Source organism: Geospiza fortis, unplaced genomic scaffold, assembly GCF_000277835.1.
Source record: "Geospiza fortis unplaced genomic scaffold, GeoFor_1.0 scaffold95, whole genome shotgun sequence".
NCBI lineage: Eukaryota > Metazoa > Chordata > Aves > Passeriformes > Thraupidae > Geospiza > Geospiza fortis.
Genome location: NW_005054333.1, coordinates 1948299 through 1968830, shown reverse-complemented (window position 1 = coordinate 1968830; position 20532 = coordinate 1948299). Strand labels below are relative to the sequence as shown.

Here is a 20532-nt window from a genome sequence, read left to right as displayed (position 1 = left end):
CCCGAGCGCTCCGGCTGTGTGGGGCTGGTCAGAGGTGGCGAACGCGGCGCGGGGCAAAGTCCGGGGCTGTGTGAGGCGCCGGGGCCCGGCGCTGGAGAGCAGCAGGGAAAGCGCCGGAGGAGGGCGAGGCACCCTCCCAAAATCCCACTGAGGGATGGCGCACGCCTCTCTGCCCGGCTCTGCCCATCCTGGCACGGGTCGCTGAGGGGACACAGGTGACAGCATGTCCTCGCCTCACGGTCCGGCTTGTCCGTGCCACCGCCCGGATTGTCCAGCCGAACCACTGATGATAGCAGCGCTCCATTCGCCCTCACTTGCCAAACAACAAAAACACATAGATAACAAAATACCGATGGCATAGATAGCAAAAACCTTCACAAAACCCACATTATAAAATACTGTAATACAATGCAGCAAATAAAAGCAGTAGACACGAGGTATCAGCGGAAAACACCTTGAATTTCACTATATTTTATGCATTTTTAAAATACATTGTATAATATATAGCGGAATGTCAGCAACATCACAATCCATGGTTGTCATTCAACCTAAAAACCACTTTGTTTTTTCATAGCCAATTGAATATTTGCCTAGTGGAAAATACTGTTTATGTTACTATTATTACTCCTTATGTTGCTATTTATGTTACGATACTATATGTTGGGCATAGCTTAACATGCATTTGCTATTAATCACTCGGGAGGACCCAGACTAGTGCTGTGCTACCTCTGTTGTTTCAAGATTCTTCTGAGTGTAGAAGTGTGAAGAAGAAGGGTATGTGTTGCTTTTGTCTGTATATACATCCAGGTGTGGTGACAGGTGACAGACTTCTAAGCTTCCAAAGAGAGTGACTGGATGATTTACTTCACAACACACTGAGATCAGATGGTTCTGAAAAGGAAAACAGGCTGCAGTGTGACTGGGGAGAAAACTTGGCATCCAAACATGGACACCAGTCTTTTTACCCTTTGTGGAGAACTACAGCTGGAATATTGTGACTGCATGACAATAATACTGCTGTGAAATATTTGTATTTGGGCGGCATGATCCTGCTAAAGCTTGTCTGTCAGGCAGAAGACCACATAAATCACAGGAAAGGGACATAAAAAGAGATAAAATTGTAAAGCATTTCAGGTAATGAGAATTCAAAGTCATGGCTCAGGTGAGGTGGCAGCTCTGTAGATCCTAAGCAAATTAACTTCTCTTCAAGAAAAAGATTTATGAGATGGTGTGACATCTTCCAGTAGTAAAAGCATCCAGAGTGTGCCCGAGACATATTTGGAATCTCAACAGCCCAAGGGCTGAGTAAACCCTGTTGGTATCCTTATTTTGGCTGGAAAGTTTAATACACCCAACCTAGCCCTGGGGCTTTCGTGGCTCTGTGTGTTAGAATCAATCCATGAGAGAGCAGAGTCCTGTCATTTAAGCTGTCAGACAGGGGAAAGGCTTTAGGGAGCACTCACACAAGTGCTCAGCCATCATCTGGAGGAGTGGCAGTAATCACAACCCAGGGTTGGACTCAGAGGAATTATTTTAGTTATTTCAGTTGCCCCAGGTTCAGCCAGATGGGGTTGTGTAGTTGCTTGTTCAGTGTTAAACCTCTTGTGCATCTAAATGAGTTAAAGATTCAGATTAGTACTTCTGAGTGTTTCTGACCACCAGGAAATGAAACATGGTACAGAAATAAGACCTCTGCAAGCATGTTTGTAAAATGCAACATTTTGCAGAGGCTCATTACCTGTTAATTTTTTTTATTAGCGTGTTTGGCTTTTAAAAAAGGCAGATTTTCTAATGCATAGCAATTCCGTCTCGTGATCCGAAACTCTCCAGCTTTTTCCATCACTAGTAAGAATGAATTCTAATTACATCTTAGTTGACAACTTTATTAAGGAGCAGCTGACTAGAGCCCATTCCTGCCCTAAATAGGCATTTTGGCTTTGAAGGGGTGACAAGAAATAGAAAAGAGAGTTTTGTCAGTGAAGTGCAGCACAGCTTGTTTATTTTCAGTATGTTCCTTAACTGTGAGAGGTTTCTCACCCCTGAACTCCCTCCTCCTGCTACTGGTTTATCTCTTCACATGTGCTTTGGTGTTTCAGTTGCAAAGCTGAGCTGCACAGGACAAGGAGGCCCCTCCATTCTTGGCATGCATTGCCAAATCACCCCCAAAAGTACCAAATGTTTTCCTCAACATGCAGAATAGCAAGGATAGCTTGTCATACATCACTTTTCAAAACTGTTTACATAAATGCAGTTTCTTTAATCCATCTGATTACAGAGAGGCCAAGGTTTTATTCTGTTTTCATCACACTTTAAATAAATTTTCCCTTGAAGGCATGTATGTATGGACACATTTCAAGGAAGTAGACATATGTAGTTGAGCTTAGCAGCACTGAACAGCTAAGTTACTCCTGTACCCTTAGATGTGTTACTATTACCTGTTAAGACCTTTTGGTTAAGCAAACAATTCTGCCTCCCATGGGCACCAAGGTTATAATTTTGCTGTCCTACATGATGCTTTTTCCATTTGCTCATTGTTAGGTACTAAACAGTTGGTGTTTAGGGGAAAAAAGCAGTATTGAGGATTGTTATTAGCTGCTTTTCATCCTGGAATTCAAGCAGAGAGATATTTTCAGTTAACTTGCCATAGACTTTCTTTTTTTAGGTACAAAACTACCTTTAATAGAACATAAATAAAAGTAAGACTGTGGTTAGTTTAGAATTGATCTTTTTTTCCTGCTGAGCTTTAGAGAAGTCTCTTCATGCATGTGTCTATCAGTCTTTATTTGCTTTGGAAAAATTCAGGGAGCTGTAGCTCACAAAGCCTGAAGGGCACTAAGAGTGTTTTGGAACTTTATATTTTGGATACAAGTTCCCAGAGAGCAAACACAATTAAAAAGTCAGTAACTGAACTTAGAGCTATCAATATATAGCACCAGTAATCTCTCCTGCACCCTCTTTCAACTTCACTGATATTAGAGATTTAATTGCTTAACGATACTAGTGACACTGTGGTGACAAATAGAGAATTCTCATGTTGTGAGAATAATTCTGAATGAAAAGGCATTTCTGTAGTCTTTCTGAAGTGTTGCACAACCATTGACTGTGTCAGTACTTGTTCTAAGTCCTTCCCTAACTTGGGAAGTCAAAAGGTTACATGGGGAGCCCATATTGCAGAGAGTGCCTCAGCCTTCCAGACTCAATAATTCTTCCTTTTTTCAGAGAAAACCTAACTAATGCAAATTAGATAGATTTTTTAAAATTTATTTTTGTTACTATGAAAGCATTTTTAAACTTACTTATCTGCGTTATGTGGGAGGAATGCAGATCTGAATTGCACTCAACGTTTTTATAAGTGTTCAAAAAAGCTGCACTGTAGGAGAAATATTTGCCTATTTCATATGTGGAGTTAGAATACAGTGAATTCTGATTCCATTAGGAGAGGCATTTTCATGATAGATGCAGAAATATTGTCTGGTGTAATTCTCTTGGCAATTATCTGTTTCAGTGTTGATAAAATAAGTCCTATTTCTGCTTGACTGCTAAATACAGTTTCCAAGTAATTTTAGGAAATGCTACTTTTAAATACATCTCCCATCACTGAATGGGGGAGGAAATGCAAATTTGTGAGCTGCTTTAAACTTTTCTCAAAGATGTTTTGATATAAGGTGAGATAATCTATAAATAGATGTTTATAAATTATAAAGGGAAACCAAGCAAGGAGATCACTAGAACTACATATGAAGCTTAAATGCTTTTGAACAGGACACAGTTGTTCAAAGCACCAGTGTAGATGGATTTAAGGTTTAGAAACAATATGCACTTGGTCATCCAGGAACTTAAAAGCACCACACTGCTGAGAGCCTCAGTTAACATCCACACTTAATTGTAAATTTAAATTCCTGGCATGATATTTTTTTCAAGCTCCCCCACTCCACCTGTCTGGGGTTTTTTTCCCTCTAGGTTTATGGCATTGACCATGGTGGCTCTGTGCTGGAAGCTGTCCATCTGCTTTCTCTTCTATCAAGTGGTCTCAGGAAGAGCAAGGAGGGAGGGGCACTACGTGGCGGCCGTGTACGAGCACGAGTCCATCCTGAGCCCGGCCCCGGCGGTGCTGGTGGAGCGCCGCGCCGCGCTGGAGCTCATGGGCAGGAACCTCGACATCTATGAGCAGCAAGTGCAGGCTGCTGCCAGGCAGGTATGCCCAGCTCCAGGCAGCACTTGTGTGTGCCCTGGGTATATGCTATTTGAAGATAATCTTTCACATCTGTGTTCCCAGGCAACTGAAGCCGTATTTATATCCATATGGTCTGGGTTCTCAGACGATCTGACCTGCCAGCAGCTCTGAAAAAGAAGCAGCCAATTAGCATCCCGCCTGACTTGGGCTATTCCAAGCTTGGAAAAACACGCCCATTGTTACTTAGTATAGGGAAATTAATTTTCTATTTTGGTCTGAATACCTAGCTCCTTTCTGTTTTCTTAAATGGAAGAGTTTCCTTGAAAGTTTGTCTTGCTGGCAGCTGTCTTGGGTTTGGTTTTATTCCAGTGCTCTCAATGGAAATTCCTGAATGTTTCTAAAAACTAAAGAAGTCAAATGCTTTGGAAATGAATGTTCTGCTTTTAACAGCTTTGTGGAACTAAAATTTTCCATTCCTTTCTCCTACCCACCATGGAATGGTTCTCAGTCTAAATATATTCAGAGGAGAGAGACTAGTATTGCCAGCTGTTCTTAGGCACAGCTCTCTTTCCTCCCCTCCCAAGAAAACCCAGGCTGGTTCTAGTGACAGGAAGCAAATGTTACTGGCCCTACACAGAGAAGAACTGACTTGCAATTTTCATAGATCTGTTGTTCTGGGAGAGAATAATTACTATTTTCATATCATTTGAAAACATGATATTATTTTTTTTTTGAGAATTTCAGATGAATGGGCAGAAGCATAATAGCAATTTTTATGCAGCCCTGCATCCAAGACACATAAATTATCCCAAAGCCATCACATAGATAACACATTTGAGCTGACTTTTGAAAACTAACAGGAAATTGACTGATGGTGCTGTGTCTGATTTAAGAAGAATGCACCTCATTTTTAGGAACAATTCAGATCTCCCTGAATTTCAGGCAGAGCCTCTGGCATGGCTACATTTCTATCAGGCTGTGTACTGCTTCCACAGTGAAGCTGTTTCTAAAATCAACACTCCCTGTCCAACCCTATATTGTAATGAGATTTAGAGATGTCTCTTCATGCATGTGTCTGTCAGTCTGTATTTGCTTTGGAAAAATTCAGGGAGCTGTGGATCACCCAATACCTAATTAATTAAGTGATGCTGTACACTTTGACACTGTATCTGCAAATAGCATAATTCTGATAAAAAAATTAAGACAAGTTTTAACATCGTAAGTTTTTAACCTGAATGATGACATTCTCATAACTTGTGTGAAAAGGGTGGATACCTTTGGTAAGAAATTGGATGCAGTATGCTCTTATTTGCATGCCCTTAAAATTATGTCAAATGCATTATTTTTCAAGATAAAGGTATGCATCAGGTTAAACAAGTTTTTTTTATACATATAGTTACACACCTATTACATAGTTACACCTACTATGAAGCTGAAGAAAAGACATCTTCAAGCTGCATTATTGGCAAAATATAACTGGGTTATCTTTAACTTTCTTTAGCTCTTTTTATCCATGAGATCCCCCTTTTCCTTTGCTTTGCCTACAAACCATGTCTTGGTTTTACATACAGGGGGCACAGATCATTGTTTTTCCTGAAGATGGAATCCATGGCTTCAACTTCACCAGAAGCTCCATTTACCCTTACTTGGATTTCATTCCACATTCACACTCTGGGAAGTGGAATCCCTGCAGAGAGCCCTATTTGTACAATGACACAGAGGTAAATGTAGGGGTGATGCCTGCAGGGTGGGATAACTGAATGCTCCAAGTGGGAAGGAGTTCAAAGGGAAGTAAGCAAGAAATTTAACTCCTAGTACCAGATTCTGTTTTCATGGATGCTCAAGCTCTGCCAGTTTCATTCTTAGCAGAGGAGGGTTTAGATCCATACATGCAGGGAGATCAGTTGTGTATGAACCATCTGGATTTGTCATCTCCTCCTCCCCAACCTCTGAAATGGTAACTGCTGTCTTATCTGTTCTGTGTGGTTTGTAGTTTGAACAACATTGTTTTATACAAAACAAGATAGTAGTATCTTCCCTTTTGGTGCATTCTTGTTATTTGGCTTTAATGACTTAATGACATCTCAGCATTCTGACTCAGCAATCATTGTAAAATGATTAGCACAAGTAACAGGACTTACCTGCTAGAACGTAATAGAAATCACAGCTTGGCATGGACCAAGCATGATTACATAAGATATGACCTGGATGTTACAAAAATAGTATTGTCACTAACTGTTCTGGACCTGAATTGAAAATAACCATGCTCAGTAAATACAGACTGCTAATTCTTCCAGTAATCAATATAATGAAAGAAATCATGCCTGTACCTAGTGAGCAGGATTTGTGTGTGAGCATGAATGGGAGTTGTAAACAATGACCTGTTTGAATCTTTGTTACCAATGATCATGGCCAAGCAAGCAAGAACTTAGTTTGCCATTCAGGTGCTGTTTGGAGATTGCAGTAATGTCAGTCTTTGATACAGCACTCTGTGTTATGGAAGAAATATCCCAGTAATACTGTGGTCTGCAGTGTTTTCTGTTTCTTTGCTGTAATATGCAAGGTCTGTCCCTTTCAATCTCTGCTTCTCTAAGTCATAGGTAGTAATTGCTTTTTAAAAATTTATAGTAAAAACATCCAGGTGCACATGATCATTATTAGACATTTGCTGTTCTAAAGGCACACACAGATCAGTTGTGTTGCCTTTGCAAAGTTTTCAGTTGGCGTACAGTGTTTTAAAGGCATTGGTGCTCCTAAAAGTCACAAGTTTCTAAAAATTAACACCCTTGGAATAGATTTATTTACTTACTTCCTTCTGAGGAAATAAAATTTAAGACAATTTTTTTCAGAGCTGTTTTAAAATAAACATCTGAAATAACTTTTTGCCTACAAAGCTACTGGTTCCAGTAGCTCTTGTCACAAAATCATCAGTGCTTTTAAATTTTAATGAATATGGTTAAATGTGTTCAATTTTGAATTTCCGAAATAATATTAAATAAGTCATAGAAAAACTTACTCCACCACATTGTGAAGTGCTCCCATTTCCCCATGCTGTGCTGCAGGTCGTTCAGCGCCTGAGCTGCATGGCCCTGCAGAACAAGATATTCCTGGTGGCCAACCTGGGCAGCAAGCAGCCGTGCGAGCGCTGGGAGCCGCAGTGCCCGCCAGACGGGCGCTTCCAGTTCAACACCAACGTGGCGCTGGGCGCGGACGGCGCGCTGCTGGCCACCTACCGCAAACACAACCTGTACTTCGAGAGCGCCTTCGACACCCCTGCACAGCCAGACCATGCATTCTTTGACACCCCTTTTGCTGGCAGGTTTGGCATGTTCACTTGCTTCGATATACTCTTCTATGAGCCTGCAGTGAGCCTCATCAGACAATACAATTTGAAGCAAATTGTTTATCCAACTGCCTGGATGAACCAGCTCCCGCTTTTGTCTGCTGTAGAGTTTCAACAAGCTTTTTCAACAGCTTTCAATGTCAATATTTTAGCAGCCAACATCCACCACCCTACCTTGGGCATGACAGGGAGTGGCATATACACGCCAGTCAAATCATTCATCTATCACAACATGGAAAGTTATGGTGGCAAGCTCATAGTAGCAGAAATTCCTGTGATTACTGCAGATTATAAAACCAATTTAGAGAGTAATGAAAGATTTAGAGAGAACTTACATGACTCATGCAGGACTTCTACGAGCACCTCACTGGATGATGAAGTTTGCTTTAAGGAGCAAGAAGAGACTCCTGGCAGAATATCTGAAAAAAGAAAAGGAAAGGAACAGTCACCTCCTTCCTTTTATGCAGAAATGATGTATGACAACTTCACTTTTGTTCCGTTATGGGGGGAAAAAGGAGAGCTCCAGGTTTGTGCCAATAGCCTTTGTTGTTACTTAAACTATCAGAAAGCTCTTCTAACTGATGAATTATATGCTTTGGGAGTTTTTGATGGGCTCCACACAGTGCATGGCACATACTATGTCCAGGCCTGTGCCTTGGTGAAGTGTGGTGGTCTCAGCTTTAGCACTTGTGGACAGGAGGTCACGGATGCCACTGCTCTGATAGATTTCCAGCTATGGGGAAATATGAGCACCCCTTACATCTTTCCTTTGCTGCTGACATCTGGTATTACTTTGGACTTTGCCGATCACATGGGCTGGAAAAACAACCACTATTTCCTCAGCAAAAATAGAACATCTGCTGGCCTCCTGACAGCTGCTCTCTATGGACGATGGTATGAAAAGGACTAGCACAGATACTTGACTGAGTCAGAAAACAACTGCCCATATGATCAGAATATATATCTTAACAGAAGTTGTTAAATATCCATATTTGCTAGAGGTTCAAGTGTGTTTGTCCCATCACTGCCTGATTAGGTCCCACATTTGAAATAATGGCTCTAAGTACAGTCTGTACCCTGGTAGCTTATGTCCTACCAGGAGTGAAAGAACTGCCTTGCAAAGGTAAAGGCTTGCTGTGATCTGGTGAGATGATTGATACCAGAAAATAACACTTCTCATTTCAACTGAATTTGTTCCTTTTAATTTAATCCTTTGGGTTTTGGTGGTCCTGCTGGGAGTATGGAAATTATTAGAATGGAAAACTACTGCAAGAAAAAGAAAAAAAAAACAAACAAAAGAAAGGGAAGGAAGACACAAATATTGTGCATAACATGGACAAGATCATGTAGGTGTACATACAGATGGCTTTTATGTGCTGAGGTTCTGATCTCTGGTTAGGGTGCCATGATTGGTTTTTTTCTTAAGAGTCAAAAACTTCCAGCTGAAGTCATTACCATGGACTGGCCACCCAGGTATCTGAAATCCTGTTACACATTTAACTGAATGTTACAGTTATAACATCTACAGAATAGCTAATCTGGGGAACAGGATATCAGTGACTGTGAAAACCTAGATGCAGCAAGACACAATTCACAATAAATTATGTTCAAAGAAAACATCAGCATTGAATATCAGTGGCCATGTTATGTACTGTTTGAGTACTTTAACTTCCCTGTTCAAAAGAATAGTCATTTTAAGACTGTTTTGACTTTAAGACATCTTACACGCTGTTCATGAATTTATACAAGGGCAGTTATGAAAAGCACATAATAAGCTGTGGGACAGCAAGGATTTTGCATCAATGTTTCATGTGCCAGATTGCAGGTTTGTGCTGCTAAGTAAAACACACCATTTTTTTCCAGAGCAATAACTAGATTAAGTGCTATAGCTGTTCTACTGCAGTGAAGAAGCTGGGAAGGGAATATTCAAAGGATATTAATTTGGGGTTACATTCAGACAAGTTAATGTATTCTCAAGCATTTTAATTTTATGGGGTCTTATTGGCTATTATGACTTCATCTGGGTAATGGCTGTGAGTAATGGAATAAACACAACTGTTCCTTTGGTGAGTTCTTGTGTTCTGGCTGCTCTGTTACTGGGCTGAGGAGCAGAGCACAGGAGACAGGAGAGCTCAGAGTCTCTCTTTGTTCTGGTGGTCTCAGTTGGTTCAAACTGAAACCACCACAGCTACAAGGATGAGTCCTGAGAGGTGCTCAATCAGCTCCTGCTTCAAATGTTTTTTTTCTGGTTTCAGAAAGCAAAACAACAAAAAAAATTTCTACCTTTATGTTTCTTAGATATTTATACAGAATTAGTGTATAATTATGGAAGATCTTGGGCTCTATCAAACCTTCCTTCTCCAGTCTGTATCCCTGTGAGTCAGTCCCTTGTTGAACACCACTCTCACACAGCAGCACACCAGGCTTGTTTATCCTGCAGCATATACTGGACAGAAATCTGGAGAGGGGAATGTCTGTATCTCATTAGGCATAAACTTGCTGCTATAAAGCAGGCCATTCCACCACAGGGTTATTAAAGATCATTAATTCTTTGGCACCCATACCATGTTCTTGCTGAATGCTGCACGGTTCCAGGATGTACAGGGTAGAACAGAAAAGCATTTGCAGTGCTTGGTGGTGCTGCTGCTTCCAGTACCACATGACCAAGTCTGAAAGAATGGAACAATGAACAACTGGAGATTTCACCTCTCAGGACTCTCCACTTTGGAGGCTGAAAAACATGCAGCTGCATGCACTAAAACTCTCCTTGGGATTTAGTTCCGGAGCAGACCATTATCACAGTAAGTGAGGCTAAACAAAAAAATAGCATTACACATATTTGCTATGCTTAAGGAAAGAAGAGGTACTTATCTGTGAAATACTTGCAAAGTGTGTCCCAAAGAGCTATTCCAAGTCTGGGTATGGTAAAACTCTTAGAAGAAGACCTTCTAGCCCTACTGGAGTTTGCATGAGGCACATTCCTGTCTCCTCTCTGAGAAGAGCAGGCAGTATCAGAGGGTTGTTCTGATACTTTCCTCCCTTCACCCAAAACACCTGCCTCCAGCAAAGAAACACTGGAAAGGTTGAACAGGCAGTACTAGACACAGTGGATTACCAGGAAGTATCAACTCCTACCTCCCACCCTGATCCTTGAGTAACAGCAGATGTGTCTGTCTGACCTGGGGTGGCCAGCAGTAACCTGCAACACCCCCACACACTGGTGGCTTCCAGAAGTGTGTGCTGGAGCAGCAATCCCAGCACTGCTCTGTTCCCAAACAAGCCTGCAGTCTTGTGAGTGAAGCTATTTACCACATGCAAGGAGGCGTGAGAAGCCTTCAGCAAGGCTGATGTTCACTGGTTACACACTGCAATGCGTCCCATCATCTAATGGATATGAACAGTTTTATTAAAGCTTCCCAGCATTCCTATCTGAGAGTGGAACAAAACCAAACCAGGAACACAAGGATTTTTGACATAGAGGAAGCAGAGCTAAAATCCAGAGCAGCTTTAAAGCACTCAGTCTGTGGACCAAAGTGAAACCAGGATTTGGGAATTTGTACTGACAATAAAGAAACTTCCTCTCTGAGACAGCAGGGGATGGTGTCTGTAAAGGACACTGCTCCTGAGCAGGATAACAACCAGAGAAACTCTCTGTCCGGGTAGGAGTATTAGCACAACAAGTCAGAGGAGTTGGAAGGTGCCTCATAAGGGATCTGCTACTTCAGGATTCACAGTGATTTTTCCAGGTGGATGTCGGGATACTTTCCTTACTGTAAGAGAAACACCAGAAAGCAGACCAAAGGAACAGCTGGAAAACAACCTTGGAAGTTGAGCTATCAAGAGGCATGGCAGGAGGCTGTGGTGACACAATCTGCTCTGATCAAAGACCTTCACAAGGCCCAACAGCACAAGCTCCTTGAGGCAGATCTCAGCCAGTGAAATGAAAACCCCAAATATTCACAGGCTGAACTGAACTAACACTCCATCAAGTTTTTAAAAGTCAACAACAATGAAAATACTTGGAAGAGTCACTGTGCTCTCCTTTTTCCCTGCCCTGGAAGAGCAGGTATGGGCAACACAGGTCAGAAATCAGAGATAATAATGGAACCCACAGCCAATGAAACAAACTTGGGATAGAAGAGATTGGAAAGGTTGAATTCATTAAGACTTTAATAGATTAGGAAGTTTTAAGATTTTTATAAAATTAGCAGACAGTTTGAGTAACAAAGTTTGGCAAGGGACAGGAAATACATGACAGGATGCATGAATCACTAGATTTTGCTTTAAAACTGTTTAAGCTATCTAATCTATTCTTTTAACATAGAACACCTGTGATGTCAGACATGTCAGATCCCAGGTACAGAGAAGAAACCTTGCAAGTCTGTTCTTTGACAAGACTTGAAAGCAGATTTTATTCTGTTCTGTTGTAAACCTGAATAGCAAGAGTTCTGGCTGCATCTATTGCATTTTTAATTAAAAAAAGAAAGATTATAAGGTGTTTTTTTCCTCTTTAAATATTTAGTGACACCATCAACATGAAGACAACCTTGAAAGGCTCTTTAGGTTCTCTATTATTCAACTATGTTTACGGTTACATGGGGAAACACTGCAAGATCTCTTTCCCAACCTCAGCTTGAAAATTGCCAAAACATAGCATAGAATGGAGAGAGCTAAATTAATCCTAATGTAAAATAACACACAGCACACCAGGGAAGGACAGATAATTTAAATACTGCTTTATCTGAAGACAAATAGTGTGCTAAAGAGACTGGGATACCAGGTTGGAAAGAGCTGCAAGAAATCTCCAAGTTCTGTAAGCAGGGACAGTCATCTTTCCCTGTCAGGAAAGTTCAGTTGTGAGATGAGCTGTAGAATTTGAAAATTTTAGTCACATTTATAGCTAGTCTTCCACTGGGAAAGGAAACCAAAACAGTCTTGTGATCTTGCTGGGCTCTAGATGCCTGAACAACTGAACAAAATGCTCTTTCCAAGGCTGCCATTTCAGACCATTTTGCTCTCAGTAGGTCTGAGTGGGAACACAGATCAGGCTGGGAGCCTGGGTGACATTCACCATGTCCAGCCAGGCATTTCCTTCTCCTGTTAAGCAGTAAAATGAAAGGATTTTGTGATAAGGCTTACAGATTCTCATAAATACAATAACAGGATAGTTTCTTAAGAATAGCCAGTTGTTTCATCATTAAAATTAATGCACAGTGATACCTTTGCACTTAACATTTGAAAACATATAGATATTAAAGTGAGAGAAAGACACCAGAAAAAGCAAAAAGCCAATGCTATCAGCTAACAAAGAGGCCTGTGCTGTGTCTCCTCATTTCATAGTCTATGACTGGAAAGAATCCACTAAGACCATGGAAACCCAGCTCCAGGCCCTGCACATGATCACCCCAAGGATCACACCACATTCCCAAGAGCATTTACCACCTCAAGTTTCAGTATGTAAAGTTTGGAACCCCATGTTTTATAAATTCTTATCTTGTCTGATTCAGAGTCACAGTTACACTTTTATATACAAAAAAAAAAGTTTTCCATCCCAATCAGAATCTCCAACTGTCCTGCCAGCTTCTGCAGCATATTAAAGAGGATTATAAGGAAATCATCACAAATCACTGAGATTACTGCAAGAGGCAATAACTGTCAATCTTGGATTTAAGGATTTGTATGAATTGGCTTGACCAGCTTTAAGAATTTAAATACTTTTTCGTGATATTAATATCAATTTTACAAAGTTTGGATTCAAACCTATGGAAGTTGTGTTAGAATTATGAAGAGATTAAAAGAGACCCTTCTCTCCAAAGTCTGGTTAGTCTGATTCCATCAGGACTGGGTTATCAGAAATTACTGTCTGGGGGAATCAATGCTTTTTAACCAAGAGTGTGATGGCATTTATTTTGTGGATACATACCATCAGAAGAGACCCAGTGCAAAGCTGTGGGAGATGAGGAAGATCCTCCTGCTGCTCCTGCAGCTGGAGCCAGGAAGCCCATGGAGCTCCCTCACCTGCCCTGTGGTACACAGAGCCAGAGCACGACCTCCAGTTCTGCAGAACTGCTGTTTCCATAAAAATTTACCCTTTTCATTTTGGTTTCAGTGTTTGAAGATGTGAACTTCACAGATCCAAACATGGAATTGAGTAGCATGGGCTCCCTGCAGACATCTGGCACTGTTAGAAATGTTCCCTGATTGTGACAAACTTCTCTCAAGTCATGCTTGCCAGTTCTTTGGGTAGTATTCATTGATGCTTCCCATCGTTCTACACACTGATCCTCTCACCTAGTTATTGCAGCACCAACAACAGAAAGATCACCACACTTCTTTTTTTTTTTTGGCAAAAGAGAACCTGAGTTACCCAAATACTTGTGTTATCCACAACCAACTGCATTTAATGAACACTCTCTTTTTTTTTTTTAATAGTAGCTATAAATAGAGAATGTTCTTCTGGGTTACTACAGTAGTTGTTGTGTTTAAATGGGTACAATCTGGGCAAGACAGGAAGGCCAATTCTTGTCAAAACCAGAATTAATTGGGTTGGAGAATCTGTAAACATTATCTCATACTCCTTTTTAGTTATCTTCCCTACAGTTTAGGTAACAGCTTTGGGAACTTTAGTGCTCCTTTTAACATCTGTGTAGATGTTAAAAGGAGCAAAACTTTGAAGAATTAATTTTTAAATATTAACTTCTTTTTCAACCAAACATTTGTTAATTCTTCAGCCTGGTAGCCAAAACCAGAAGATAGACAAGTCAGAATTTTAAACAAAATAAATTACCAGAAAAAAAAACCCCGCCAACAATTGCAACCAATCAAAGTCTAAAAAGTGCCTAGAATAAAAGCTCTTACTGTTCCACATATATTTATACAACTATTTTGGAGACATTTAACCATGGAAAGGCAATAAAAACTTACAGGAGGAAATACAAAGCAGGACACAGAGATTTTTATATGGGATTACATGGAAAATCTCCTCAACTGCAGTAGTGTCACTCTTAGGGGGAGACACACTGATTCTTCATCTTATCAGCATCCAGCATTTATCATGAAACATGACACTCTAAAAGTAACAGCTCAGCCTAGGAGGTTAATACTGACTTGGCATTTTCTCCTGCAGAACATTTATCCTGAGAATGGAAAACCCATAAAACATCCCAGAAGTCAAAGCACACAGAAAGCTGAGCAGAGCCAGCTGTCCTCATTCCTTAAGTCCATCTGATTTTTTTTTTCTTCACCAGGACATAAAGGGTTTCTTTTATTCTAATCTATTGCTTCAGTAGTCCAGCCAAGGCTCACTGCTCTCGCTTGATGAAAATCCAATTGATTGTTTGGAAAAAGGCTGTAAGAATAGCTGTGCAATATTCATCTGTAGAAAATCAGGAGAATTTCTTTTAGAAAAATGGAGGTTCCAACATAATTTTCTGGAAAGGAACGGGCCCCTAACTGAGGTATGAACATTTTTTTTTAAAGCCCTACAACACCATCATCATTACTTGCTTTTCAGAGACAAGGAGCCTGCTGTTCCTTGACCTCTCATTAAGAAGTGGTCTCTGAGCACAGCAGCATGGTCTTTAAACAAATCACGTTCCACTTTTGGAATTAGACCATATTCTAATAATAATCTTAATTATCACTTAGAAGGCACAATTACTGTCCCACCCATACTGCTAGGTAATAATAGAGTTTTGGGGTTTTTTTAACAAATACATGCAAATTGCAAGGTACAGGCTCACGGAATAAACTGCAATGATCAGACAGATGAGATACACAAGTCATGTAAATATGAATTCCAAAGTCAATTTAAGAATTCATAATTAGAAAAGACAGATATTTAGCTCAAAAAAGTTCACAAAACCTAAGTTAAAATAATGCAATTTAATGCAGTGAGAAACTTTTCAAGAGGTGAGCAGCAACAAAATGAAAGGCCCAATTTCTGATTGGCATAAGGGAACAAACACATTCAACAGCACTGTTTTCTGCATGTATCTGTATTCCATATCCAAATCTTTGACGTTTCAATAAACCAATGCCATCTGAGCTTTTCCTCCTCTGCCACCCAGCCTCTACTGCACTACAATTCTTCCAGCAGGACAGAAGTGAACCCCTGATATATTTTGTGCCCTATAGCTACAGACACCACACAGAGATACCGGGTCATCTCCAAGTCAGACAGAGGTCAGCACAGATAATAAAGGCCTATTAATATCATCCTTCCACAGTGCTTTTGAATTAACATCAGACAGTTTCATGAACAAGAAACATGCAGCTGTTACCTTTTAAATAACTGTCACACCACTTGGCATTCTCATCAGGTTTCCCACAAGCATTTGAGGAAAAAATGGGTCCATGTTGCTTCAGCATTTGAATGGAAATGGTTGCAGTGAATCCCAAGACAGGCCCATGTGGATCTCGTGAGTGCTGCCCGTGGCACAAACATCGCTGCCACAGAGCCATGCACGCGGGAGATTCAGAGGGAAGAGAGCACAGAAATCACCACCTCCCTGAAGTCCTCTAACTCTGCTCACAGATAAACAATGAACACAGGTACAAATGGTTAAGAAAGCAGTATTTATAAGGAAGCCTAAAGGAATAATGTAGTAATATTCAAAATTATTTTAAGTAGCTCACCTTTGCTTTAGAATTAAAATACTGGCAAATCTTCGTGAAGATTTTATAAACTCCAACAGCTTGACAAGAGACTTTATCATTACTTCTTAGTACATACAAATAAATTATTCATTAGTAGAACTCACATTTGGGTTTTATTATACTCTGTAAAATATACAGGAATCTTGAAGTACTGAAAGAGTGCAGGTAAATACAGTATTCAAGCAGTCACTATTTCTATGTACATGCTCATTAATTCTTCAAAAACCCCACAAAATTATCAAATAGATCAAAATATTGTCCCATGTTTCCACACTATGTTCAGAAAAGCAGCTGTTAATTTACAATATCAAAGATTTCCAGTTTCACAATAGAAAAAAAGCATAAAAATGAAATTGGAATCAGTTTGTAGTAATTTATTTGTACTTTGCCAGGACACGCAAGGATTCCTTGCATGTACATAAACAAATTCACTTGAAAAGTAACAGTTATAGTTAAAGCAGAGCCAATAAATTCATATTTAACAGACAAAACTTCAGCTTACTTATGTCAGTTTTTCATTCTTCAGGCAATTAAAAAAACCACAGTAGTCTGTTATAAATAAAAAAAAAATTGGGCAAGTCTGAACTACATTACAGGGACCTGTTTCTGCTGTTTATTTTCTAAATGGAGCACAACAAAGATACACAGCTCTTCCCACAGACCAGACACTGTACTTTTTTCTCTAATAGGGAATTATACTTTTAAATTCACCTCCCCTCCTCCCCCCCGCCCCGTTAATCTGGGATTAAAAAAAAAAAAAGTGACAGGGATATACAATTTTAATCTTACATACAATTTTATGATGTAAGGAAGTAGATAAATTACTGAAAAGAACTCTCAGTGACAACAGGGTTATCAAGACATTTCAATTCAATTTTTTATGCAGTTTCATAGTTTGCAAGTTATTAATGTATTTTTAAATTAAGAAAAATTCCATCCAAAACCCAAAAGTTAAAAAAAAAAATCTGTAACTGTGCAACAATTACTTCTTCCCTCCCACATCTCCCACCCATTCCTTCCCTTATTACACTGTACATTTTTCACCCTGACTTCACCTTGTTAGCTGGTTTAATTTTAGTATTATAAAAGTATGACAGATCATTTTCATTTCACCTAAAAGAAAAAGAAAATAAAATTTAAAAGCACATCTGCTTTCTTTTATGGTACATTTAATAGTGTCGGAAGGCTTTCAGATGATTAAAAAAAAATAAAATTCAACATTTAACCCCAAATCTAAGCTTCGTTTCCAGAAGTAATTAAGGTTTGGTTGAAATAACTTCTCAAATAACCTATTCCAGTTTTCACAAAAATGTATTTAATTAAAAAAATCTTTAAGTTATTTGGTCCTTTGGCAATTTGCAGCACAAACAATGCCTACTGTACCAAACTCATTTATTGCCTTCAAAATGGTTTTAGGTTTATTGAGAGCATCTGAATCTAGCATCCTTTGTCTTGTTCATTTACACCAAGTTGGGTGCCCAGTCTGCAGGAATTACTCCCGGCACCAGAAACAGAATGGTAGAATACAGTTAAATAAAACAGTTTTGACATTCTTTATTTTTTTTTTGCCATGGATTCAAAGTACTTATTCAAGAATTTATGCTTCTTCTGCAAAATATGCTCTTAAAAATCTTCCTAGAGTCTCACAGATTTTTTTTATATGTAACCACAATAAAAAACATCTTCTCAAAGGTGTGTCCTCCTTCTGTATTCAAACAGCAACAGCTTTCTGATAGCACGAGTCTGACCTTCCACCGTGAGGGTTCACTCAGACCTACAAATCATCTTCTAATAGGTCTCAGAATCTGAGTCATTGAGCTCGTCTTCTTCTGTGTAGGGGTAGCCACCTTCCCTGCCAATGTTGTTGAAAGTACAGTAGGAGCTGTGGTCACTCCTCATGATTGGCAAGGAATCGAAGGTGACAGTTTTTGAGGTGTTGGTGTAATGATTAATGGCATTGAAGGTGAGGGAGGGCAATGTGCTGCTCGATGAAACAGGCATCATGGTGGCCAGGATGAGAGCCAGGCAATCGGCCACGTCCTTGTTGGGCGCGCAGGCCAAAGCCGGCGTGTAACCTACAGATCGAGAGAAAACAAAACCTTCATTTAAAATAAAGACAATGGACAAATTTCTCCAAGTTCATACAATCTTTCAGCTGTAAAAGTGTTTTACATTGCTTAACTCCACACTGTTTAAAAAAACAAAAAAATGAAATAAACGCATTATCAATTAGTATTTTTAAACTTCTCATTACAAAAACAATCTTGAAATTAATGGGCTTTGCAAAAAAGATGTAATTGCTTTGTTAAGCAGAGCCAAACACTCTAGGCCAGTGAGAAAAGCCCAGACCTGAAAATGGTGAGGAAGTCACTGGGCTGAGGAGAGACAACTAAAAGCAGCCAACAGGGATAGGTGAGAGCATTCACTAAAGAGCTACTGCACAAACTAGAGCTCAAATGTTTCTTCATCCAGCATCTCCACCACAGCTGCTCATCACAGACAGGCACTTCAATAACACTGTGCTATCTCAGTAACAAGCTGGCTAAAGGATCAAAGCCAGTCAATTGAAAAGGCAGAGTGTAATTACTTCATCACAATAGTGTAATATACTTCATTACAATATTCAATAATATAAATTATAAAGCCAATGCCTGATTTCTATTTGCATGGTATCAATTAAGAAATCCAGAGAAGTTTCAGTAAATGCCAGCTGGGTTAGCAGGCTAGAACTTGCAGGGAGACCACTTGGTTGCCCAACTGGTCCAACCAAACTTCTGCCAGGCATTGCTGCTGTGACAACCCCCAAATGCAGGAGGTCTCAGGCTGTGGAATGATTTGCAGTCAGGTCATGTAGCTGTGACATCTCTTCTAGGTTTCTGTGGCTCTAATAATCCTCCACCACTGTTCCTTCTGCAGTTTCCCCTTCTCTGTGTACTTGCCTCTATTCATTCAATGTCAAGAAAAACGCTTCAAATTCTCCTCAGCAGAGATCCGTGCACTGCTCCTGTCTCAGGCTTAGCCATTCGGATGGCGCCTGAGGGTGAGTTCTGGCACAGGTCTCGGTGCATCTGCAGCACCAAGGGACTGTCCTTGCTGGTGCCACTGGCAGCTCTAAAAGCAGGGCAGTATCCCAAGTACCACCACAGATCACAGCTAATTCTGATGTCAAAAGCAGGACAAGTTCCCCTCCCTGGCTCCACCCTGCAGCATCTCTCATTGTGTGGGACAGAAATGCCCACAATGAGCTCAACAGGAAGATTCATATTCAGGTACATTTGGGAGTCTGAAGTCCTGCACTACCTCATAGTCCACAAGTTCAAGGTGGACAACATCCAAGTAAAAAGCACACAAGTAATTTTAAATAATAGATGGCTTTAACGCAAAGTGCATGATAGACTTCTATCGAGACTTTAGGAAGGCAGGGAAAACAAGGCCATGCTCTTTCTACCAGCAAGTGTTTCAACTACTTCAAAGGAACCATCTTTATTTTAGAAGTAGGTCCAGATCAAGTTTTAGGATAGACATCAGGAGCAGTTACTGTATTGTGCAACTGCACATAGGTATTAAACCAGTAAGCACTTTATGGAAAATAACTGTAGCTAGAAATTAAGAAAACAGCAAGCAGGGGATGGTCTATTGACCTATTTTTCACGCAGGACAGTTGAACTATTTTTCACTCAGGACAGACCTTGTGCTTGATGCTTTGAACAGAGCAAGACAAGAGTCCCTGCCCAAAGGAGCACACAATCCAAGGAAACACAGAGAAGTCAAGCACAGAACGCACCAGCTGACCATGCGATAGGGCCGTACAGAAGTGCAGCGCAGCGGATGGTTTCATTGTTAGTAAGGTACCACAGCACTTAAACAGCTCAGAGTTAACAGTGACAGTCTGCAGAAGAGATACATTTTGAGAGGATTCAGAAGCAAGGGCCAGGGCTCGCCACACCTGGATCATGACTGCATTTCAGGCATGTAAGGCAGAACAGAAGGCTCAGAACTGATACTCAGATGCACACCATTTAATATCTACAGTTGCTGGAGGTTGTGTGAAGGTAAGATGACACACAAAGTAAGTTTATTCAAGCTGGTCATATTCAACACCATTCCTTTCACTAATGTGACTTGATAAAAATTCAAAGAAGAAAAACAAGCAGTCATCTGCTATTTTAAGGGTTTTATTTGTTTGTTTGACCCCTTCCCCCCTCCCCCCTTTTAAAGACTTCTAGGGTCTTGAATACTCATGTTCCTTCTGGAGCAGTGCATCCCAGTTCATCATAAAAAGGTCAATGTAAGGATTAAACAAAATACTTGCTTCTGTTAAAAATTCTCTGTTGTCTAAAAACTGTGTTTATAATTC

General features: G+C 40.2%; 2 protein-coding genes across 3 annotated transcripts in view; one reads left to right on the top strand and one right to left on the bottom strand.

The window, feature by feature from the left end:
* BTD (biotinidase) overlaps window positions 1-9587 on the top strand; it is a 10329-nt gene extending 742 nt beyond the window's left edge. The window contains exons 2-5 of one of the 2 annotated variants that reach the window (XM_031057645.1): window positions 3961-4195; window positions 5746-5895; window positions 7237-7285; window positions 7397-9587. In XM_031057645.1, the coding sequence (XP_030913505.1) occupies window positions 3965-4195; window positions 5746-5895; window positions 7237-7285; window positions 7397-8427 (1461 nt within the window). In that variant the 5' untranslated portion in view covers window positions 3961-3964 and the 3' untranslated portion in view covers window positions 8428-9587. Of the gene's footprint in view, window positions 1-3960; window positions 4196-5745; window positions 5896-7236 lie in introns of both variants that reach the window. The other variant, XM_031057644.1, reaches the window with a different exon arrangement.
* A 6682-nt stretch (window positions 9588-16269) lies between these two features.
* The window catches only part of ANKRD28 (ankyrin repeat domain 28), a 75429-nt gene continuing 71166 nt past the window's right edge, over window positions 16270-20532 (bottom strand). The window contains exon 26 of the mRNA XM_014307301.2: window positions 16270-18250. Coding sequence (XP_014162776.1) covers window positions 17964-18250 — 287 coding nt within the window. The 3' untranslated portion in view covers window positions 16270-17963. The remainder of the gene's footprint in view (window positions 18251-20532) is intronic.